Raw genomic sequence first — 24,299 nt, forward strand, 5'->3', positions numbered from 1 at the left:
TTGAGCCTATTTCTCTCGGTTTTTTCCCTCTAAACCAAAATCACATGATGCCTTTTTGTCATATGACACTGATGAGTGGGCTGATTCCCCTGACAGCGTAATCTATGAAAACAAAGGAAACGCTGCCACATTTAAGAGATGAGATGCTGTAGACAAGCATTGTTTGGTGGCTGCAGTCGGTAATCTGGAGCATGGACTGTCGGGGAGTTCTGGCTGCGATCACCGCCGCTTGTTTCATAGGTAAGTGGAGTGGCTTGTACAGTTAACGAAACGGCGGCGGTAATCCTATAAACCAAGGGTCTAATACAGAGATTTACTATATAGTATGAAAAAAAGCATGAAGTCACCTTAGGTTAATTCACTACTGAAAAGTGCTGATGGTTTGTTATTGAAAGTATAGAAACAGTAGAATCAGTTCTAATGTTGTTGCATCATGTAATTTAGACTTTGTTCAAAGCAAAACTTTATTACACACACTTTTCTTTGCACCAGGACACCATAATGAAATTAATACACTGGCTCACTGTATTTCCGTGGTACTTATTGCTTTTGTATTTCTGTTAATATAATTTTATCCGTTTTTACAAACTCCCTGACTTGTAATTCAAGAAGCATATCTATTTGGGAGAGAACTGCTGCCAACCCAGAGGAGACTGGAGCTGAGAAATCATATGACCCCTTTCTGAATAATTGCATTTCATGAGGAGGATGGCTCCTATTCAAGAAAGCAGTTAAGCGCAAGGCTTATGTGATTACTACCACAATATGGGCTCTGTTTTGCTGATGTGCCTATACCTTTTGCAGCCACCTTTTTTTCTTTCTTTCCCTGTTGGATAAACTTTTTGTAAAATCATTCAGCTATAGTTGATTGAAGAAGTTCTTCCTCTTTTAATAAAGGCAATGCAGCAAGGTTGGCTCTCAGGTCACTCATCCACTTGCTAACATTTATTTTTCATACTTCTGTTGTGTCCCTGAGGCTGTGTCCTAGCTCAGTGCGTGTCTAGGGAGGAGGGACGTGAGGGTTCAACCTCAGTCCACAGCAACATTTCAAAGCAGGAGACTGAATCATGGAGAGATGCAGGGAGACAGGAGTTAAAATCCTGGTTATTATTTGCAATACTAATAAATAAACGAAAACATTCAAAGAAAAGGTATGCAGGAGGGTCCCCCAAAATGTTTGCTTACACTGTTTGTATTAATTATTAGTGATCATACCACATATTTTTGCTTTTATGCACTCGAGCCATAACTTTTTCACTACATTTAGGTACTTTTGAACCTTTTTAAGACAGCTGACCGCATATATACCATTGTGTCCTTCCTTCTCAGGCTTAGTGGTGAGCCAGACCACTCTTACTCCTGCTGTGACAGATACCACTCTGATCGAAAATGTGACCAGTCTGACTCCGACACCCGTGATTTTCAGCAGCACCACCTCAGGCTGCTTCACTTTTAACCTTTCTGCTTGTGAGCCATGTGCTCCGGGGTCACAGTACGACAACAGTGAGTCAGTGACTATCATCTGCCATGGCTTTATTTTATGATATTTCTAAATATGCTATATTTAATGTCCTTTCTGTTAAGTACCTGGCTTTGCTTTTGTTGATATTAAAGTAAGCTGTATGATATTAAAGCAGCAAAAATGAAGAGTAAAATCAACTTTTTGTCAATCCCCCCCAGACACCCTTCTGTGCACGTGCTGTCCTGACTCAGGGCGGTGTGTATTTCCTGGCGCGTGCCTGCCATGCACCAGAGGATTTTATCAGCCACTAGCAGGACAGCAGCAGTGTCTACCTTGCAGCCGGGGCTTCTACACCAAGTAAAGACTAATTTTGTTCCAGCAAATTCAAACTTCACTTTTTTTTCTCTCTTTTTAAATATAAATCCAGAGTTTACATCACTAATAATTTTTTCATATGCTGTATCCACTTCAGTTTCATTGGAAGTCCATTATGTCGCCCTTGCCCTCCTGGGTCCTTCAACAATAACACTGGTGAAGACTCTTGCACAAGTTGCTCACCAGGTTTGTTTATCTAGCAGTTACTCATTGTTTTCTATATCAGAAAACAGAGAGTGTTGATTCCCATACATATGCTTTAATTGTAAAATATTGCTATAAAATACACACAACTTAAAGAGAAAGGCACGCTTTATGCTTTTGATTATTTTCTGTTACAAAACAATGGATCCTCTTAGTGGATGTGGTTTCAAATAATAGCTTAAGGTTCAGGCTTCAGACTCCTCTAAACATTTGCTCGGTAGCTTTTCCGTATGATGTCACTCTGAGGTGATATCTGTATTATGGTTATCTCAGGAAATTTGAACAGGTCCCCTTAAAGTCTATAGATATGCTTGCATTAGTATATGTTGATATCTATAACTCAAAACCACAAATTATGTATATTTCTGTTCGTTTTTTAGGTTTCTTTTCATCGCAGGGTAATTCTACTTCATGTAAACCATGTGCACAAGGACGTTTTTGCAAGTAAGTTGGACCTGATTGCTGCTGGGACTGCATTTCTGTTTGTGTGTCCATTTTTCTGTTTTGTTGTTGTTGCCCTGTAACTGAGCAGAACTCAGTGTTTGGAAAATAACTTATCTAACCACCAAACTGAGCATCACATGCTTTCATCTCATGGTTCTGAGTTGCCTGCACAGTTGCACGCCACACAAACACACCCACACGCACAGACACACACAGGACTAGCGTCTGCTTTGAGTAATCTGCAGCTGGCACAAAGTCACGAATGGCATGCACAGCCCTGTTTAAGTGGTTTATGTGACTCCTATTGAAATGAATGTAGTTTTGATTCATGACAAAAATGCATTATCCCTCCATTACAGTTTGAGGTATGGTTACAGGGGGCTAATACTCCTTTGGATTTTCCCAGGTTATTTTTGAGAGTTTCCAGACTAGATAGGATATGTAGGCTCACGCGGTCTAGATGACGTGTCCCAAATAACCTTCACAGGGAGGCGTATTGCAAGATTCTTAATCACAGCTAAACTGTGGGTGTAAAAGAGCAACAATATTAGCTCCTTCTGTGGATCTGGGGATTTATGTTTTTTACCATTTAGAAACTGACAGTCATTAAACACTCATAGTCATATTAAGCAACTTCTCCATTGGCAGAGCTTCAAGGCTTCATTGTGAGAGTCTGGTGACCTCTTTGCCTGCTGAAAGCACTTCCTAGGGCTGATTGCAAGTTTGCTTCTGCACTAATAAAAGCGATATTCCTTTTTAGTCTGTCCATACTTGCCAGCCAAGCCTGAAAGCCTATCTCCTCACTGCCAGCGTCTGCCAGCAGGTTCCTGGGCTGCTGCCATGATAGGAAGTGATGTCTCACAGCCACGACTCCATATGTTATTTACAGATGCTAAAAATAGTGTTTGGGACTTGGCCTCTCTTTATTTTTTTAGTTTGATGAACTACCTCCTGCCACCACCAAGTTACAAAACATTTCTCCAGTAGTCACTGTTTTATCCACTGATCTAACTGTTAACTATTGACAACAACCATTCATATTATTAGTAGGATCTTTGATCAGTAGACCTGCTCCAAAGTGTTCACATGTATTTTACAGCTATAAATGTTGTTTGTTTTTTTTTCCTGACAGCTCATCGGGTTGTACTCAGTGCCAGATGTGTCCTGGAGGCACAGAAGCTCTGCAGACTGCCACTAAGGACTGCTCTCCATGTCGGCCAGGTAAACTAGAGAATCTTAAATGGGCTGTCACTTAGTCATTTGTGTGAGTGTTTGCTGTGGCTTGCAATAGAGAAAGATAAGAATTGCTTTCCATCCCAGTGATGTGTGATTTTTGAACAGGTATGTACAAGGCCGCCCGTCAGAATATGTGTCAAATCTGCAGCAGTGGTTATTTTCAGATCCACTGGGGCCAGGAAAGCTGTGATATCTGCCCAGAGAATCACTACTGCCCTGTGAGTGCGCCACACTCTCTCCGATGAAATACATGCGTGTGCATTTAAAAGATATTTAGCGACAGAGCATGTTATTCTCTCAGAGTCCTGACGTGAACCCCATTCAGTGTCCGAGTGATGCCTTTTGTCCAGAGGGCAGCCTGGCTCCGGGCTACTGCATGGAGACTTTCTTCCGCAAAGCAGGGGACACTTGTGAACTGGCTCCTGTCACTATTGCTTTGTTAGTTATTGGAGGAGGGGGTGAGTAATACTAACAACGATTGTTTGATCCAAGCGATTTATTTATTTTTTGTGTCTGGTATTGTAATGGGTCATAAAGTTGCCTGTTTTCTGTAAAATTCACATTCAAATGAATTGAAAAAAGGAAAAAGTGATGAAACAAACTGGATTTTCAGTAACTTGACTCAGTTATAGTCCTGTTTATTGATATATAATAACTGTAAATGAGCCATGTTAATTCAAGCTCAATTCTTATGGCTAAATGCAGTCCTGTCAGGAGGTTCAAATAAAGATATAGTGAATTGAATTAGGAGTCATGGTCACATGCTAAAGCACTCTATGCCTGTAATGACGTGTGTGTCTCTCTCATATATGTCTGTGTGTTTTTTATTCCAGTGGCCTTACTTTTTATCATTTTAATGCTTTTACGTCGACGAAGAGAAACTGACGGAGAGCTGACAGTAGCCCGGGCTCCACTGTTACGAAAAGAGCGACCTCAAGGACGATACTATGGCCTGCCCTGTGATGCAGAACCTGTATATGCGGGCTGGTGAAGCACTAAGATACAAGAAGAGACACTGAAACACCTTATCAAACCACCAGCCTGTCAATTGCAATGAATCACTGGCCAGTGGAGGTTGATTCTTTGGTGAATTCTTTCTGTCGCAATCGTTCCACTCAGAGAAAAACATTCCTTGTGTAAGTGAGGTTATTCGATTATGAGAGGTACGCTGGAATGACGAAAACAACATACATCCCTCTGCTTGGTGACAGCCTTTTTCACTTATGAAAAGCACTTTTTTTTTAACAAGGTAATTGATTTACTTTGCATTCCTGTTTCAGTGCACTTACATTAACATCTGTTGTCTCAGTGATTACGTGTAAACTGTGGATGATACTTTTTTTTTTAAATTTAATTTAATTATATTTCTTTTTAGATACTTTTGCTTAAAGGTTTTTAACTGCTTTTTAAGGTTATATTTGTATGTTTTAGAAGAAAATAAAATATTCTGATTTCTAACCCTTTTCAAATGCTATGTTATATTGTGGACTAGCTTTAAAATAAATGAAAACAAAAATCTGTATTGTCTTGATAATTTGTCCTAATATGCTGGGACAGTATAAAGTAATTTATTTCGAATGACCGTTAATAGGCTGAAGCAAAAACTCGGGTGTGGGAGGAGTTCGGAGAGGCCATGGAAAAAGACTTTCGGACTGCCTCGAAGAGATTCTGGCAAACCGTCAGGCGTCTCAGGAGGGGAAAGCGGTGCTCTACCTGCACTGTGTATAGTGCTGGCGGAGCGCTGTTGACGTCGACTGAGAAAATTGTCGGGCGGTGGAAGGAATACTTCGAGGACCTCCTTAATCCCACTGACACGTCTTCCGGGGAGGAAGCAGAGTCTGGGGATGAGGGGTGTGACCCACCGATTTCCGGGGGCGAGGTCACTGAGGCAGTTAAACAACTCCTTGGTGGCAGAGCCCCTGGTGTCGATGAGGTCCGCCCCGAGTTCCTGAAGGCTCTGGACGTTGTAGGGCTGTCTTGGTTGACACGTCTCTGCAATGTTGCGTGGAGATCAGGGGCAGTACCTGTGGACTGGCAGACCGGGGTGGTGGTCCCCATCTTCAAGAAGGGGGACCGGAGGGTGTGTTCCAACTACAGGGGGATCACACTCCTCAGCCTCCCCGGGAAAGTCTATGCCAGGGTGCTGGAGAGGAGGGTTCGTCCGCTAGTCGAACCTCGGATACAGGAGGAACAATGCGGTTTTCGTCCTGGTCGCGGAACACTGGACCAGCTCTTTGTCCTCTCGAGGATACTTGAGGGTGCATGGGAGTTTGCCCAACCAGTCTACATGTGTTTTGTGGACTTGGAGAAGGCATTCGACCGTGTCCCTCGGGGCGTCCTGTGGGAGGTGTTGCGCGAGTATGGGGTGTCTGGCCCATTGCTACGGGCCATTCAATCCCTATACAACCGTTGCAAGAGCTTGGTTCGCATTGCCGGCAATAAGTCGGACTCGTTCCCGGTGGGTGATGGGCTCCGCCAGGGCTGCCCTTTGTCTCCGGTTCTGTTCATAATTTTTATGGACAGGATTTCTAGGCGCAGCCAAGTGGCGGAGGGCTTTCGCTTTGGTGACCTCAGAATCTCATCTCTGATTTTTGCGGATGATGTGGTTCTGTTGGCTTCATCGGGTGAGGGCCTCCAGCTCGCACTGGAGCGGTTCGCAGCCGAGTGTAACGCAGCGGGAATGAGGATCAGCACCTCCAAATCTGAGGCCATGGTTCTCAGCCGGAAAAGGGTGGAGTGCCCACTCCGGGTCGGGGATGAGTTCCTGCCCCAAGTGGAGGAGTTCAAGTATCTCGGGGTCTTGTTCGCGAGTGATGGGAGAAGGGAGCTGGAGATCGACAGACGGATTGGGGCTGCGGCTGCAGTAATGCGGACGCTGCACCGGTCCGTCGTGGTGAAGAGGGAGCTGAGTGTAAAAGCGAAGCTCTCAATTTACCGGTCGATCTACGTCCCTACCCTCACCTATGGCCACGAGCTGTGGGTAGTGACCGAAAGAACGAGATCGCGGATACAAGCGGCGGAAATGAGCTTCCTCCGAAGGGTGGCTGGCCTCTCCCTTAGAGATGGGGTGAGAAGTTCGGCCATCCGGGAGGGGCTTAGAGTAGAGCAGCTGCTGCTCCACATCGAAAGGAGCCAGCTGAGGTGGTTCGGGCATCTGGCAAGGATGCCCCCTGGGCGCCTCCTGGGCGAGGTGTTCCAGGCATGTCCCACCGGGAGGAGGCCCCGGGGCAGACCCAGGACACGCTGGAGAGATTATATCTCTCGGCTGGCCTGGGAACGCCTTGGTATTCCCCCGGACAAGCTGGAGGAGGTGGCTGGGGAGAGGGAGGTCTGGACCTCTTTGCTTAGGCTGCTACCCCCGCGACCCGACCTCGGATAAGCGGATGAAGATGGATGGATGGATGGACCGTTAATAGGTTGTAAGTAATAGCACCTGTTATCATTAGTGTCCTCATATTAATTTATTTACTGGAGGAAAAAATCTTTTGGTGATATATCTTTTTAACAAGTACTGATTCTCCATATTCAAAACTTTTGATTGGCTGCATGTACTATATGTGTAATTAATTCAAATAATATATATATGTAAATATATAAACTTTTTATAAACAACTTTAAAACTCAAGAAAGACTCACATTTCACAGATTTCAAAACATTTTGAAAGACACTGGCTAATTTAACCAAGAAAAACAACGTAATTAATATCAGAACAGAATGTGTAATAACAACTGCCTTTCAGCAACATACAACACAAAACTGTAGTGTATTTTATCAAAGACAAACAGTGACAGTACAATGGCCTGCCAGCAGCAAAGAGTAGTGCTTTTATAACAGCCTTCAAGTAAATCTGGTGATATTATACCTTCCATTAGTGTGTAGAAAGTGTAATTTAGGCTGTGTTTTAATTGTTCAATTCTTGCTCCTGTATGCTGTGAATGTGGTGTTATACTGTCTTCTGCTAAGCGGAGAATTAAGAAATACAAACACTAAGCTCTTTATAACTACCACAGCTGACATTACATGTGTCGCTTGTCTACAAAGCTTTGAAAGTAAAATTAGTTAAAAGACATTCTGAAGCAGGGCAATGGTTTTGACTTTAAAATGTATTTGAATACATTTTAAAGCTTTTCCTACTGATAAAGTCCTCCCCCACCATGGCCATTCATGCCACAAAAAAGTAGTTAAGTAATAAATAAACAATTAAATGACAGAAAAGTTCCTGTTATCTGCTATAGAAAATTCTCTCTCTTTTTTTTATTTTTTTACAATGGCTCTACAAGAATAATAAAAAAAGCTTCTGTTCAACAATTACAGACAGTAATTGAGAATTGAGAAACAAATTGAGATGTTCTGTTGAAATTGCTCCTCTTTTTCATATATTTACTGGGCTTTTTCACATGAATAATTAGTTTGACATGTCTGCGCTGTACCATCGGGGTTCTGATCACTCCCCAGATCATTCTGCAGTACTCCTGCAACACCAGATACACAGTTGGAGAGAACCGCGCACCTCAGGAAGAACAGATGGCCGTTACAACCCCCCACAGCCTGACACCTTCCATCAGGGAGTCAGGCTGATGCTGAGGATGCCTAAAACCACAGAAGTATGAATCAATCAATTCTTTAGAAATTAGTCATGGAAATATTTTTTGAACTATCACACTCTATTCTCAACATTAATCAGGCACTTGAATCCTCTTTTGCTAGTTTTATCTGTAACAGGTAACTGCTGCAGGTTGTATACTGTATATATGTGTCAGTGTTCTGCCTTGAAATGTTATGACAGTTGCAACCACTGTGTTGGAGTTCGGATATTCTGTCTGTGCCTCCGTGGGTTTCCTTCTACAGTCCAAAGATGTACATGTTAGGTTCGTCTGTCCCTTTGTGTCCTCGCTGTCTGACTGGTGATCTGTCCACGATGTACTACTTCTTGCCAGGTGTCAGCTGGTATAGCTGGTGAAGAAAATAGATGGATGAATGGATGGATGCTGTGGCATAATTATATTTACTGCACAACACAGCCCTACGCACAGCAGTCATTTTGATGAATCATAGCAGGGAAAGCACAGGCGTTATTAAGAACATCAATCACTATTTCATTTAGCTATCTAGATTGTGGATATTTGCTCCAGCTACATTTCTGTCATGGGCTATCTGTTCAGTAGGTACGGGGAAATTTGCCAGACTAAATAAATAAGAAAACTGAAATACTGATTTGGTCTTCCAGCAATGAACAGCAATGAACAATTCTGAAAAATGGCAACTCTCAGGATCTCATGTTTACAGTGTGACAGCTATGTAGACAGACACAGCTGGAAGCTATATCATACTGTATATACACCAAGTAGACTGAATACAGGAGTATTTAATACATTTGTATTGGATAAAATGTGGTGTAGTGTGGTGCAGTGCCTGATAATCTTTTGATTACTGTAATACATGAAAGTTATATTGAAAAGTTATAAAGGACATAAATAAACAGTGCCACAGAAATACTCAATTTATGTTAAACCCACACAATGACATTTTACAAAAGCAATGGTACAGTAAAATACTAGGTATTTTATTGTAAATGTTTTTATACATAATTTTATTTTACTAAACAAAAGCAAAAGCTTTTTTAAGCTCGTCAGACGGGGGTAAAACTCTTACTTAGGCCAGTCTTAAAGAACCAACCTTATGTACAGTATTGTATTGTCCACAAACATGTTTTATTACACTGAAATGTGTTCATATGCGATTTATGCACATTTTACAAGTTTGGTTTGTCTCAAAATGACTTGAATGGTTCTCTCTCTCTCTCTTTTTAGCCTGCTCTGGTTTGCCATATCCTGCACAGCACAGCCAACCATGTCCTTCACTAGGTGGCGGTAAAGCGCTGTGTCGCTTCAACTTAACTTCATGCTTTTAACAAGAAGGTTTGTCCTAACGGGCCACCGTACTTACTTGGGCGTTCAGGAGGAAACATGGCGGCCACCCTGGCAAGGAGGCTGTCTGGTGTGTAACTGCAGTTTGACATTAATACAGTTTTATTTCACCCTCTTGATGCGGTGCTTGTTTATCATCTGTGTGTTACCGAGCAGTGCTGTTCAGTAACACATACAGAAATAGCTGAATTCGGTTTTATATTCATGTGTTTCTCTGTCGTCCTTGTGTTTGACAACAGGGTTGCTGAGGCCGCTGTCCGTGTCTGTATGTGCCCGGACACCACAGACCTGTCAGTCCAGCCTCGTCCAGTCTGCGCATCTCTACAGTTCTTTTACAGCCGCTGTCCGTGCTCCTCTCCAGGGTACAGTGTGGCAGACACCACGCTACAACATACTGCAGAGGTAAGGAGTGAAGGAATAGAAATATGAGGGCGATGCATTTGAGTAATTAAGCTCCCCAAAGTAACAGGCTAGGTTAATGTTCGTCCTAATCACGATTAGGTACAGGTTTTCCTCCAGGAAACCGTTTCACCGAATTGATAATCCGAGCTAATCTCATCTTGTGACACTTTTGTTGGTAGTGGACAGCCGGTATACAGCATAGAGGACTTGCAGTGACACAGCACCTGCTTTCCACGCTCACTGGGAGTGTTTTGTAGTTGTTTGTTTCTACTGTTGGCAAAAGGCGTCTTTATTTCGGATATAAAACACAAAAAAACTGAGATGACTAAAATGTGACTTCAACAGCTGCATCACAGAGTCTTTATAATGTAAGCACTTTGCAGCGGGTCTGAAAAAACAAAAGAGTTTTCTATTATTTATTTTACCTAAAATAAATAATTTATTTCACCTTTTTGGACCCCCATTTTTTATTCATAATTTCCTTAATTGTAAAGGCAAAACAAATTCAATGATGTGCTGGGAACTGACATGACAGCATGTCACAGCTGCTGCAGATTTGTCCACTGCACATCCATGATGTGAGTCTCCTGCTCCACCACATCCCAAAGTTGCATTCTGGTGATGATGGAGCCATTTGCATACAGTCATTCTCATTGTCATGTTCAAAGATATGAGTTTGAGAAGATTTGAGCTTTGTGACATGATGCTTTATCCTGCAGCCGTCAGAAGATGAGTACAGAGGTCAGAAAGGGAGGGACGTGGTCAGCAGCAATGCTCAGCTTAGTTGGTGCTAAGGGCTCAAAATGTGCCAAGAAAATATCCCCACACTATTCCAACATCAGCAGCAGTGTCAATAGTTGATACAGGGCAGTTTGACCTGTTTTCATGTTGTTTACTCATATTCTGACCCTACCATCTGAATGTGAAGCAACAATCAAGACTCATCAGACCAGGCAAGCTCTTTCCTGTCTTGTTGTCCAATTTTGGTGACCCAGTATTAACTGTAGCATCAGTTTCCTGTTCAGAGATGCTCTTCAGCACAGCTTGGTCATAATAGTGGGCATTTGAGTTACTGTTTCTTTTCTATCAAGTTGAAGCAGTCTGGTCATTCTCCTCTGACTTCTGGGCCCTATTTCAGGAAGCCGGTTTAGTGCAAACTCTGAGTAAGTAAACCCTGAGTTAACGAAAACTCTGGGTTTTCGGTTTCACAAAGCGAGTTTAGATTAATTCTGAGTGAGTTACTATGACGACACACTCCGTGAAGCTAACCTGCCCCCTAGCAGGTTTACTTCAACTAACCCTGACCTTCTCCGCCTCTTTGTCAGAAACCTGACTGTAGGAAGTGTCGGACATGGCGTGCCCCTTCCTTGAAGAGCCAGTAGATGTTGAAGCCCAAATTCTCCGCAGAGCTCTCCGCCGGGAGAGAGTGATTAGAGCGCGTTCGGACATTTTATCATTTCCTGATGATTTCCTGTGTGAACGTTACCGTTTTTCAGCACAATCTATAATTTATTTGGATAACATCCTCAGGCCTAATATTGCTCATGTGACACATCGTGGACATCCTCTCAGTTCTGTACATATTATTTGTATTGCACTTCGGTTTTTTGCAACGGGAGCTTTCTGTATAATATTGGTGATGCTGAGCACGTTTCCAAGGCTACCGTCTGTCGGGCAGTCAGGAATGTTACAGTTGCACTGAAACGTCTCCTGTACTCGTTTGTGGTGTTCCCCGGTCATAGACCCACAAGATTTATCAAAGAGGGATTCCACAAAATTGCAGGTATCAGGATGAACGAAACTTAATTCATGATGTGGTGATACTTGAACTACTACTTAAATTTTACATTTATGTTCACGGTTCCCAGGCGTGATTGGCTGTATAGATGGCACTCACATTCCAATCATTGCTCCTTCAGTAAATGAAGGAGACTATGTGAACAGGAAGTCTTTCCACAGCATTAATGTGCAGGTACATAGTTCCCTGTAGCATTTCAAACTAACAAATTATTTCATTATAGTAATGGATGCTAATTTGTGTTCTCTGCACTGTGAAGATCATATGTGATGCTGCCAACATTATCACAAATATGGAAGCCAACTGCTCAGCCTCTGTGAGTGGTGGTGGTGGAGGACCCCCACCTGTTTTTCGGGCCTCCGCTTTTTTTCTGTTGGCTATAACGGGTCACATTTGAGCATACAGAGTAAGCAACTATGTACTTGTAATGTGCTCAGATAATTTCAATAAGTGCTTACAGAAAGAAAATTAATGTAGCCTCTAACTGCAATTGATTTACATCGGACAAACAGACCAAGCACTATGGCTCATAATACAATTACACCTTACCTGTTTGGACTATATTTTTATATTTCATTTTTACTTGCTGCCAGGAACGTTTGGGGCCTGTTGGGTTGCACCTGCGCTCACATCACATCACAAAATAAAATGTATAAAATAAAAAATAAAATAAAATAAAATAACGTGTTAAATGGGTGGAAATCCCTAGATCAATGTTTAAATTAACACTCACGCATTGACTCTGTCGGTTTTGTTTTGCCATGCATGCTTTTGCAGCTGAGGCTGTGTTACTTTTTTTCCGTGGAATTTGCATGTTATCGGCATATGCTGCCATCAGAATTTCGGCCTCAAGCGCTGTAAGATACATTGACCGCGCCTTCTTTCCCTTCGTCTCCATGGTGACTCGCTTAATCTGTGCTCCACTAATCAGGGCTTTATGTATCCTCGTGCGCGCGCTTAATTTGGGGTTAAAGCAACTCCGCGTTGATTGAACTAATTGTTATCAGCCTTTCTGCAACCGAATATTCCGAGTTGGACAGTTCGGGGTTACTCAACCCTGAGTATCGTTTTTCACTCTGAGTTTTCTAAACCGGCTTCCTGAAATAGGGCCCTGGTGTTGAAGCATTTCCACCCAAACTGCTGCTCACTGGATACTTTCTCTTTTTTTTAGCTCATTCTCTGTAAACCATAGAGATGACTGTTTGGGAAAATCCCAGCAGATTAGCAGCTTTTTAAATATTCTGACCCTTCTGACACAAATAACCATGCAACCATGTTCAGAGTCACTTCTTCCTCATTCTGATGCTCTGTTTTCATTTCAGTACATCCTCTACATGACAAAAGCCACTCAGTTGCTTCCATATGAGTGGATAATTATATATTTGTGTTAACAAGCTGGTGAACAGGTGTACAAAGTAAGTATGTTCTTTGTAACAGCTGTTCTGCTTCTCTCTGTTGTTGCAGGGTGTCGGCACTTGTTCCTAGTCGAACTCAGCAGCCAAGCAGAAGTCTGACTTACTATAGTGTCAAGAAGGGGAAGAGAAAGAGTGTAAAATCTGTCACAGATAGGTTCATGAGGCTGCACTGTGGCCTTTGGATCCGACGCAAGGTTTGTATGTGTTACAGCTGCTTGAGTCATATGTTAATTGTAGGTAACGTGTTAAATTTAACTTCTTGATTTTGAATATGAACAGGCTGGATACAAGAAGAAGCTCTGGAAGAAGAAACCTGCCAGACGAAAGCGCCTCAGAGAGATCGTATTCTGTAGCAAAACACAATGCAAGCTTTTAGATAAAATGACAACCTCATTTTGGAAAAGGAGAAACTGGTACGTCGATGATCCATACCTGAAGTACCACGATCGGGTCAACCTCAAACCCTAATTTGCTGATTCACGTAATGACATCTTGTCTTCTGCTTGTAATGTAATGATGTTGTATATGTGTCAGATAAATCATCACATTTTGCCATACTTTCCCTGTAAGTTTTCTTTTAAAGCAAATACGCAGAAAAAAGAACAGACACAAAAGTTCTGCTTTATATTTAATGGTTGTAAGTTGATTTCACCAACGGAAATATTTAAACAAGTGAAACAAATTGATAGTCATGAACCAATATGCCATCACATCACGTCTTTTTGTTTCATAATTCACAATTAAGTTTAAGTTGAATTAACTTGACATTCTGGCCTGCCAGAAAAAAAATCTGAGGATACGTTAGTACAATGACTTGCGTGTCTCCCACTGCTTAAAGTGTTAAGTGGCTAATTTACCAGTTAATAAGACATGTTTGTATGCGTATATATTTATTTAACCAACTGATAGCCATAACATTTCTTTTTATAAATCAACTAAAGAAGAAAATGTTTACCAGCAAGGCATCTGAAGAGGCCAACAGCTTCACACAAAAGCACTTAAGAAATCAAATTCTCATACAAATTAATAACAAAACATCATGCAATGATGACTTCATCAATCTACACACAAGTATACAGATCTGCAACTTTGTAACATGTTTTTTCCTGTTTTGCTTTGAATGAATTTCAAAGAAATCACCTCCAACACTACCACAGATACTACTAATGCTTAAACACATCATTTGATTCCCCCCACCCCCCATTTTTTATAACCTTTTATCTGTTTAAAGAGCATTTTATGTGCATAATAAGTGTATCTACAACATCAGAGTGAGTGACGTGTAAACAGAACAGTTGTACCTGAGAAGCTTTCTGTTTCAAACCCACCTTAAATGATACAGATACATAGAGGAAAGTTAGAAATCTACTGGGCTAATCCTGTCAATCGACAACCAGCACAGTGATACTTTGTTTAGAACGTCGCCGAGGTTCAGGCGCAGCGAGTAAAGTTCAGGATGAAAACAAACAACGCTTCACCACGCACTGCTAATTCATAAAGGTTGTAAACCTGAAAAACCACTAAAGTCACTCTCGTGATTTTCTAAATAACAACGGAAGCAAATAACGGTAACGAGAGTCGGGCTTAGAGTTGCTCAGTTCACAGCAGAACATTGCACAGTGATTTTAAACATGTAAATAAAAAGATAAAACAACCATGTCCATATACAGTTAATGTTTAACCATGTAGTATCCTACTCTTGCTACAGCAGAAAAGTGACTTAATCCTAATTGCACTAAAAACTGCCAATTAAATGACAGAACATGCTTAGAAACTAAACAGATTGTCAAAAACAGTCAGCTCCACTAACGAAACATCTTATGTAATGACTTTTTTTCTCTTTTCTTTCTTTCTTTTCTAAATCTGTGATGCACGTGTTGTTTTTTGGTACACAAAAAAACTATTTACCACCGAAAAAACGCACAATAATGAAAGTGATTGATGGTGGTGTTCAGTGACTTATATTTATTTATTTATTCAGCTATTTTAGATTATTGAGGGCAGTGATTTCTATTCTAAACCTAGTGCATATTAATAAGAACACTGTTGGAAATGCAACATTTAAGTTTCTGCTATCTCTTTTTTTAAGGCTTTAAGAGAGAGGTAATAAACAGAATCATATCTGTCACTTGTTGCTTGATCTTCGCTTGGATAACTGATTGATTTATTAATACTTTGTTGTGATAATTATTGAAGTGCAGAAAAGCTGCTCTCCAGAGAAAAATTATTTCACGTGGGTAAAAACAGCCCGGTCTATGCTGTTGATCCTTGGCTTCTATCACATTCTCTTGCTCACTGTGCCCGCTGTAATGTTCAGTGACAGTACATTCTGTTTAATAACAGCAGACTAATGCCTGGGAAGACACACATGCATTTGCCTGTCCAGACTTGATAGATTAAAAACAAAGAAATCATAAAGATGAAGCACACATAAACCTGTACATAAATACATATTCAATAACCAACGAACTCAAAGTGTCTTCTCAGCATGGCACCCATTCACTCATTTCTCCTACCTCAACATTTTAAATCATGAGTCACTTGCTATATGCTGTATATAGAGGGGTCATCATAGGTCACTTTGGTAATACCTTATTCCAAAGCAGGGCTGCTTCAGTCATGTAGCTTTTGGCCATTCAGTATTTTTGTTTTAACTTCTTGCAGAAAAGGCAGCTGGAGTAGTCTTGAGGACAGTTTCACATGGCTTCATTGTTCGAAGAAAGAGCACTCCTGGATCTTGTGAGAGGCCTTAAGACTCTATGAGGAGGCTAGAAGGGACGAGAGAAGCGAACAGAGAGATGGAATTCAGTCAGCCAGTAGCTGCAAGGAGTCGCAAAGTATTTATTAAAGGATAAAGGCTGGCATTATTTTGTATTTTTCTTATTGTCAAGATGAAAGCAAAACTAAGAAACAGTTTCCCTGTTTTTCCAATTTACCTCTCAGACCAAAGCCTGTTTATTTCTACAGAAGTCATTAACAGGAGAGGAGATTGCAAATATTTACTTTAATTCCTTTTAAGGAGCAGACGGCAATTTAAAAAAATGTACTGTAAACATTACAAAAGAGGAGTAAACATTGTAGTAGTGAATAATCTTCTTCTGTGGATTATCAGCTCAGTGTGCTGGGACCAGACTGTCTCTAGGGTAAAAACACAGCATGTAACGCTTTCAAAGGTTGCCAAGTGCAACACTTTTACTGAAGAGGCCGCCTAGTATCACTATGACTGTGAATGTGTTGTGTTTAATTCTTTGTTAGGGACACCTGTTCAGCTGCTTATTAACACAAATATCTAAAGAGCTAATAACATGGCAGGAACCCAGTGCATTTACGAACAATGACCTGCTGGATATTGAGCATCAGAATGGTGAAGAAAAGTGATTTAAGTGATGGCATGGTTGTTGGTGCCAGATGGTTCTGGTCTGAGTATTTCAGAAATTGTTGATCTACTGGGATTTTTCCCACACTGCCATCTGTAGAGTTTACAGAGAATCGTATGTAAAGAGAGAAAAATGCAGTGAGTGGTAGTTTTCTGGGTGAAAATGTCTTTTTGATATCAGATGTCAGAGGAGCATGACATGATTACCCAAATAGCCACTCTTTGCAACCAAGTTTATGCAGAAGAGCTTCTCTGAACACACAAGAGCAAAAGATCACTTCAGGTGCCACTCCTGCTAAGAACAGGAAACCGAGGCTGCAATTTCTACAGGCTCAAAAAATTGGACAATAGAAGAAATGCTGCCAGTATCCTAGTATTTTATAGGATACTATGGGTCCCTTAAAATCAACTCTTTATGACCACAGTACCTATCGTCTGATGGCTGCTTCCAGCAGGAAAATGTTGCATGTCACAAGGCTCAAATCATCTCAAGCTGGCTTCTTTAATACGACAGTGAGTTCACTGTTCTGGCCTCCACAGTCAACAGATCTCAATCCAACGTAGCAACTTTGAAATGTGGTGGAACGTGAGATTCCCACCATGGATATGCAGCGGACATATCTGCAGAAACTGTGTGACGCTATCATGTCAACCTGGACTGGAATCTCTGAGGAATGTTTCCAGTATCTTGTTGAATCTCTGCCATGAAGACTAAAGGTAGCTCTGAAAACAAAATAGGCTCCACCTGGTAAGAACAAGGTGGTACTTAAAGTGTCTGGTGAGTGTATGTTGAATCAAATGTGGCACAGAATAGCTTAAATGACATCAGTGTTTACTGACTGTTGAGAGGCTGTTCATAATTTTAATATGCAGCTTAATTAAGAGCTTGTGTCTTTAAAACTTGAATTTGGCCTGGTGGTTAAGAGAAGCATGCTTTACTTTTTTTCTCACGTTTCTCTTGTCAATAGCGAGACCTTAGAGCAGGGGTGGGCAATCTCAGTCCACGAGGGCCGGTGTCCCTAGATCTCACCTTGGGTCAACACACCTGAATCACACAATTAGTTCGTTACCAGGCCTCTGGAGAACTTCAGGACATGTTGAGGAGTTAATTTAGCCATTTAAATCAGCTTTGTTGGTTCGAGGACACATCTAAAACCTGCAGAGACACCGGCCCTCGTGGACTGAGATTGCACACCCCTGCCTTAGAGAATAGTAATGAATAGGTAAGTTTGGCCTTGCATCATTGGAGCTGTTACTAACTGATTGGGAGGGGGAGGGAAAAAGTCCTAGGTCTCGAGGCGTAAATGCACATTTGTTTCTCAGCAGAGTATTTGTGGTATCAGGGGACTGATGTGGTAATAACTTAAAAACAACAAAAAACTACAGTCCCATGTTGATTGTGATGAAACATTATGTCACTTAGCGCATGCGCTGTGGCTCACTGATGTTTCTACCAGGGTTTGGGTCGCACAGGAATAAGGAACAAGCTCTTTCAGGCTTTAGCTACCCAGGCAACACTCATTTGTAGTATCAATTCATTGTTGATTTTTTCATGTGATCTTCTGACAACTGAAAAAAAAATATTGCCAGCTTTATCCTTTAATAATCCTGCTTTATTTAGCTGTTCATTGAGAACGCCAATCAAAGACATACTAGGTGTTGAGGTTTATGAATGAATGCTGGTTCATTCCAGGGAAGGATTTCACACAAACATTTCCACATCAAAACTAAAAGTTATTCTAAATGGGTGAAACACACTAGAAGGCAAACCGTGTGAATTTATCAACAATGTTTAATATTTCCAAAAAATCTGAGTCACTGCAATCATGCAATCATTATTTGAACTAAATAATGTTTCTACCAAGTTAATGCATGATTTAGTTTCATCAGTGCAGAAATTCTATTAGCAATCTGGCTCTCCACCATCGCATAGGTACTGGACCATGATGATTTATTTAGGCACGCAGCAGCAGAAATTAGTGAATCATTGAGTAAATCACCATTCTCAAGGGGCAGTTAGGATCAGACAGCAGCTGAGCAGCCACGTTCACAAGGCAGTGTACCTCAGGAGCCTTCCGCTTAGTCAGAGATTTTGACGCTGCCTGCGCCTCTTTCCTCACCTCCTCAGGCTGCTCCAGAGCCACCGGAGTGGGAGGTAGAGAGGGTGCGGAGGGTGGGGTGGACTGGGGTGTCATAGTGGGTGTAATGGGCGTGGGCTCAGACTCAGAAGTTGAAGCATTCTGGGACAGAAACTCCTTGGAGTCCCGCTGGTCCAACCCCAACACCTCAAACTCAGTCATGTCAAAATCCTGCCCTGTACCGTGGGAAAAGGTCGGCAGCAGGGAATGAAAAACTAACCAATCAAAGGCCTAATGCTTCCCATTTCATTACAGAAGAGATGTAGCTGATTTTGGTCAGTTTGGGGATTACGAATGCTCATATCATAATGCATCATCATCCTGCATGCTGCACGACTGAGATCAAACACCAATTTGCTGCAGCAAATACAAGCATAACAAGGCTGTTCTTATTAGCCCTCCTTATGTCCTCCTTTCTATTATTTTAAGAGTCAGAGTAAACCTTCTTAGCCTGTTTTCCATGTCAAATAATGCCACAACAGAAGACAAAAGATAATATCGTAGAAGCTTTAGTGATTTTGCATTTTGGTGATTTTGTTGTTGTCAGCAAATCCAATGATCTCACAAAAAGATCAAAACCACAAAAAAGCAACTTTCTGATGCCTCTGCGCCTTAAGCGCCATTGTTATACAGAAAGTATAAAAAACACATTAATGAACCACATCTTAGCTCCAGCTGACATTTATTATGATTCATATTAATTTTAACTCCACCCCAAACCAACCATGCAACTAAAAATACAGCTCGCCAAATGTGTATTAATCCACAGCTGAAAATAGTCCCCAACAAATGTATCCAAGTAGCTACACTGCCCAGCTGTTTAGGACATTATTTAGACATATAAACATATGCAGCCTTAAAATGAACAACAGACAACGTCTAAGTCACAGAAAGTAATGGTTTTGGTCTTTTACTTGGATTTGTCGGCAATAACAAAGATCCTCAGAATGAATGAAAATTCAAACGCTGGCTCAGATGTTTACAGCAGCTTGGTTACCAAATATTCGATGACATACCCTTGCTAAGATTCATTATTTAATAATACCGTAACCCCATCGATATTAACAGTTGTTGTTACTTCTAAATTTAATTACATGAAAATTTTTTTAAATTATCTGAAAAATACAGCACCGAATTAGTACAAATAATAACCGATTCCACTGTTAAAGTTGGCACAAAATCCCTCCAGCTGCATGCGAGTTTTGTCACAGGATGGTTAGCCCTGTGAGGGCCTGACCTGCTCCAAACAGGAAGGTAGGGCTGAGGTTAGGGGGCCAGTCAGGAAAGCTGAGGTACTAAACAATATCTTTGGGCTTAAACGAGCTTGAACAGGAAAACAGATATCGCCTCGATAATCTGCGTCACACAAACCAGGCAGGCACTGCTGCAGCATTGTAATGGCTCCTACAGTGTGCTCATCGAGCCCATATTTCCATATTTTTCGGTATGTTGTGCTATTTAACTCATTTACATTTTTATAATGCTTTATAAGACTATTATTTGTTGTTTGTTTATTTAGTTTTCAGGGCTACTGTAGGTGGCATGAAGCAGTATGGAAATCACATCTCCTCACCCTTGTAGCTCTCAGACTTGCTGCGCATCATAGGTCGGGTTCGGTGCTGTGCGGCTGCAGGCTGCGTAGAGTCGGAGCTGCTGTTAACAGGGTCAGACTGGTAGGAAGAGAGATCCTGCATGCTGAAACTCCTGAGTCTGTCTGACAGAACTCCTTGACCCTAAACCGGGAAAGGCTATGTTTTAGTATCAGCAGCAGTGTGAGACAGGCTGGGGATGACATGGCATCATGAAATACACAAACATTACAGTAATCTGCTGCGTCCTCTGCTTCAAAAACAAATGTTCAAAGCTTCATGAATGTGATCGGCCGCAAAAACAACAAGCTTGACACATTATTTACAATGCCCGAGCACCGTACCCCCAGTGCAGTACAAAACAAATGTCCAGAGTCTGCATTACCTTTGTTGCAGCCATGACTGCAGCTGTGGCTGCAACGTTCAGTCCTTTTCTCCCAAAATGCACCAGTGTGTCATAGCTTTTGTCCTTTGCTTGGCAGATATACTCATCAATGTCCTAAACAAAGAGCAAAAAAAAAAAGAATCACATGAACATGATGTATCTCATTGGCATTGTGTAATTGCTGGACAGCTGTTTCATGTGTTGCTTGACTGCATCATTTCATTCTGTGGCTTTTGATCTTCAGAAAGCTCATTTATCCATTTCCTGCCACACAAACAGAGGGGGGGGGGGGGGGAAAAAGGTGGAAAGGAAAAGACGAATGGAAGAAGACTGTGACATGTCTTTGCCTTTGTCCAGCGGACACATTTTTAAAAGCTTAAGTGGGAAAGTGAATTGGCACAAAGGCACTTTTGTTCCTGAGACAGTCGCAAAACTCCAGTTCTATTAGACACAAAACCACGCGTGTTAGCTTAAAGCCTAGACTGAACATTTTGCCCCCTATGCATTTCCTTTAACGGCACCAGAGGAAATAAAGGAAGATACAACAACAAAAAGGAAAGGGATTTCACCTTTTCTTTTGAGGAAAGCGTGGGATGAACAAACTTCCTGTATAGCACACTGGAACCTTTAGTGTAAGGGGATAGCAGCCACACCACAAAGGCTATCTTCAGTTCATAGTAGAAAGGAAGCCTGCAGTGAAAACACGGAGTAGCAGTAAAACACAATAACTTGTGTTTTTTTATGTCTGCCATAAAGATTGTTAATGATAACCCTACAAGACTCAAGACAAGAGTTGAAATATATTCCCCGGAGGGCCTCTGTACGATCATTGACACAAAACATCTGCAGTCACCTACCAACAAAGAAACATGTCTGTAAACACTTCCACAGATGTAAATAGGGCAAATATTATCCAGTACATCATCCATTTCACCTGCAATGTCATAGAAAAGTCAAATCTGTTAATGCAAATCCACATAAAACATTTCTATTTACTAATACATCATGGTGTTACTATTGTAAAGCTAAAAACATTTTACTCACGTATTCTTTCACATCTTTGGACTTCACAGCTTTATAAGAAGAGTATGCAGGATATAGTGTACCAAAGACGAGTCTAAAAGACAGAAAACCGATTAATATTCAGACATAAAAAAACGTGCCACAAAGACATGTTTAATGCAATAAAACATGATTAAAAACAATAAACTGCTGTGAAAAAGTCTATGTTTTGTTTCCAAAGTGACAGACTTTCTTGTAATTTTTAAATTGATCTCCATCAATAATTCTCCAGGCTTTCTGAAAATCTTTCAAATGTCTTCTTTGGACACTGGCTGTTGTTTAACTCATATGCTGTACAGTCTTTGTACTGCAGGAACTATTGGTTCCTATGACTACCTGTGAATCCTTTGAGCACCTAACCCAAGGGATGAACCAGTGTTGTGACTACACATAACTGACAACTTAGTGAAGAAGTAATTTTATACCTTTAGGCACTTTGTTGTTGTCAGGTTCCCATAAAAACACAGTTTGACAGGCATAAAATAGTATTTTTGGACCAACAAGATGATTCCTAAAGAGCCAGTAGCTGAAACTTTGTAATTTCTCAGCATGGTGTGCAGCGTGTCCTTAAAAAATTTGAGGAAAACTGACAAGCAGAGAACAAAAGACATTTGATAGAAAACAGAACAAAATGCAGGCAACATCCAAAGACAAGCTTTGAATGTCCTTCATAAGCTTGGAGAACTATTCCTGAAGACTACTTAAAGAAACAACAAGAAAACTCATCTGTGAGAGTGGAGGCATTAAAGAATAAAAGTGAACACATCAGATTTTTACTTTAAAGCTTATTAGTATTGCACAGCCTGTTTTTTTCCTCTATACTCTATTTTCATGTGTATTTGCATGTTTTTAATAAATCGCTGCACCTATTTCCCATTTTCCTAGCAAATTACGAGGGGTGAAAGACTTCTCCACAGCAGTGTATGCTGTGCATTAAAGCAATCCATATATAGACATTTGGGAATAATTCTTTCTTCTTAAGCATTTGTATGTACATTTTGTTTTGAATCTTTGGACCTCTTGTAGACATTTACAGGTTTCCAGGAAAGATGAGGTCAATCAGAAACTGTAAAGTATTACTCATGGCTAATACGGGCTTGGCAGCTGACAGATAAAGTCAAGTCATTTCAGGTAAAATTAGTTCACATATGTTGTCTTTTTTCTTTAAATTCCTCCTCTTATGCAAGCACCTGTGCTGCTGGGTGTCCGGACAGAGACGTGGACTCTGTGAAAGTGCTACAACCAAGCAACAGCAACAGCTGCTTAAGTGCGACCTGATCAAATTACTGACCCACATCATGTTGCTCGGGCCTGGCCGGCTAACTCGGAGTTCAGAAACACAAGGACGCTTAAAATATCGACGCAGCTAAAACCTTTCTGTTGGCCACCGATCCAAAAACGAATCTGCATAACCAGGTTTTGAGCTGCCAAAGCGCTGGCAGTCCAATCAGTGTAACAAAATCTCGTTATCGAAATGTAATTGCTTCCCTATTTCGAGGTTAGAGCCTACTGTTGCTTTACACAGTCTGCAATGATGCTGATTCATAGTTTGTGCAGGCGAAAAATAGCCATGACCTACACTAATAATAATAGGAAACAGGCAGCTATTGATATAAAAACATGGGGGTATATGCATCCACTCTTATAACATGAAATGCTCTTGCATTGTAACCTGAGAAGGCTGACCCATCCCTTTTGGGGTTTTTTTTTCCAATGTGGGACATCCACACTCAATATTGGTCCACTCAAAGACCGCTCCTGTTGTTCAGACACCTCGCCACTCAGTGACATTTAGGGCTTCTGGCTATGAAAGAAGCCCCCAGATTTCAGGATCTGACTCATTTTTATCATCTCGTATGACGATAATACATTATTCACTCAATAACGTCATCTCTTTGTCTAGAATAAAAAACAAATCACTTGATAAAAACAAAGAGTGGCAGACTGCTGCGCGCTGCCAGCCTGTTAAGAAATACAGTAGGTCTATACAGGCCCGGGGCTCATTCCGGCTGAAACGACAAAGTACAATCCCATCAAACCCGGGCTGCTTTCAGTCAGAAATGAACAGCACGACACTTGCTCTCTATGTTGACGTCTGATTCTGATTAAAAAGGCTGTCAGGCAGAAATGCGGGGGCTTGTAAAGCGCGCAGCTTCTCCACCGTTAATGTGCGTCTCGATTTGCCACCTGCAACAATCAGGCGATGCGATCTGTTCATATCCCTCTATGACAGAGAATGTTTTAAATGAATTTAAAAAGGGGACTTACACCACAAGTCTAGAGATGATCCAGGAGACCATTGCGCTGGGAAGGCGACAGGACGCGCTGTCTGCAGGGAGGAGTTTCCTCCAGATGACAGGCGCGTCCAGGCGGCTGCGTGTGGACGCACACAGGCGGCAACGTGATGCGGGATAAACAGTGAGCGGCCTACAGCTCTTATCCATAGATGGCAGTGTTGCATTGCACAGACAGCAGACACACAACA

At 41.4% G+C, this 24,299-nt stretch overlaps 3 protein-coding genes across 4 annotated transcripts; 2 read left to right on the plus strand and 1 right to left on the minus strand.

Moving 5' to 3' along the window:
• Positions 1-62: 62 nt before the first annotated feature.
• Positions 63-5,241, plus strand: si:dkey-21a6.5 (uncharacterized). Its single transcript, XM_004540584.3, has 9 exons — positions 63-240; positions 1,330-1,503; positions 1,681-1,819; positions 1,935-2,023; positions 2,422-2,485; positions 3,618-3,706; positions 3,827-3,939; positions 4,023-4,179; positions 4,555-5,241. Exons 1-9 carry the CDS (start codon positions 192-194, stop codon positions 4,710-4,712), a joined length of 1,032 nt encoding a protein of 343 aa, XP_004540641.3. The 5' UTR covers positions 63-191; the 3' UTR covers positions 4,713-5,241.
• A 4,336-nt stretch (positions 5,242-9,577) lies between these two features.
• On the plus strand, positions 9,578-13,821 carry mrpl35 (mitochondrial ribosomal protein L35). Its single transcript, XM_014410235.3, has 4 exons — positions 9,578-9,719; positions 9,889-10,051; positions 13,314-13,458; positions 13,544-13,821. Exons 1-4 carry the CDS (start codon positions 9,689-9,691, stop codon positions 13,730-13,732), a joined length of 528 nt encoding a protein of 175 aa, XP_014265721.2. The 5' UTR covers positions 9,578-9,688; the 3' UTR covers positions 13,733-13,821.
• A 58-nt stretch (positions 13,822-13,879) lies between these two features.
• On the minus strand, positions 13,880-24,204 carry reep1 (receptor accessory protein 1). 2 transcript variants are annotated; one of them, XM_004540587.3, is made up of 8 exons: positions 24,083-24,204; positions 21,797-21,869; positions 21,610-21,686; positions 21,322-21,442; positions 20,753-20,866; positions 20,352-20,511; positions 18,761-18,954; positions 13,880-16,032 (listed from the first exon to the last, which is right to left on the minus strand). In XM_004540587.3, the coding sequence occupies exons 1-8, from the start codon at positions 24,112-24,114 to the stop codon at positions 15,961-15,963; spliced, it is 843 nt and encodes a 280-aa protein (XP_004540644.2). In that variant the 5' UTR covers positions 24,115-24,204; the 3' UTR covers positions 13,880-15,960. The 2 variants fall into 2 exon arrangements, with proteins under 2 accessions (XP_004540644.2, XP_004540643.3); XM_004540586.3 differs by having other exon boundaries at positions 18,704-18,954.
• Between the last annotated feature and the right edge of the window lie 95 nt (positions 24,205-24,299).

Source organism: Maylandia zebra, linkage group LG19 (assembly GCF_041146795.1).
Source record: "Maylandia zebra isolate NMK-2024a linkage group LG19, Mzebra_GT3a, whole genome shotgun sequence".
NCBI lineage: Eukaryota > Metazoa > Chordata > Actinopteri > Cichliformes > Cichlidae > Maylandia > Maylandia zebra.

Bases quoted from the DNA above. Each gene is read 5' to 3' on its own strand.
- si:dkey-21a6.5 (XM_004540584.3), top strand. From the start codon at position 192: ATGGACTGTCGGGGAGTTCTGGCTGCGATCACCGCCGCTTGTTTCATA. The intron at 241-1,329 runs GTAAGTGGAGTG...CTTCCTTCTCAG, and splicing joins CACCGCCGCTTGTTTCATAG to GCTTAGTGGTGAGCCAGACC. The intron at 1,504-1,680 runs GTGAGTCAGTGA...AATCCCCCCCAG, and splicing joins GGGGTCACAGTACGACAACA to ACACCCTTCTGTGCACGTGC.
- mrpl35 (XM_014410235.3), top strand. From the start codon at position 9,689: ATGGCGGCCACCCTGGCAAGGAGGCTGTCTG. The intron at 9,720-9,888 runs GTGTGTAACTGC...GTTTGACAACAG, and splicing joins CCTGGCAAGGAGGCTGTCTG to GGTTGCTGAGGCCGCTGTCC. The intron at 13,459-13,543 runs GTTTGTATGTGT...GAATATGAACAG, and splicing joins GCCTTTGGATCCGACGCAAG to GCTGGATACAAGAAGAAGCT.
- reep1 (XM_004540586.3), bottom strand. From the start codon at position 24,114: ATGGTCTCCTGGATCATCTCTAGACTTGTGGT. The intron at 21,687-21,796 runs GTGAGTAAAATG...ATGACATTGCAG, and splicing joins CCAAAGATGTGAAAGAATAC to GTGAAATGGATGATGTACTG. The intron at 18,955-20,351 runs GTGAGGAGATGT...CCCACGGTACAG, and splicing joins CAAGTCTGAGAGCTACAAGG to GGCAGGATTTTGACATGACT.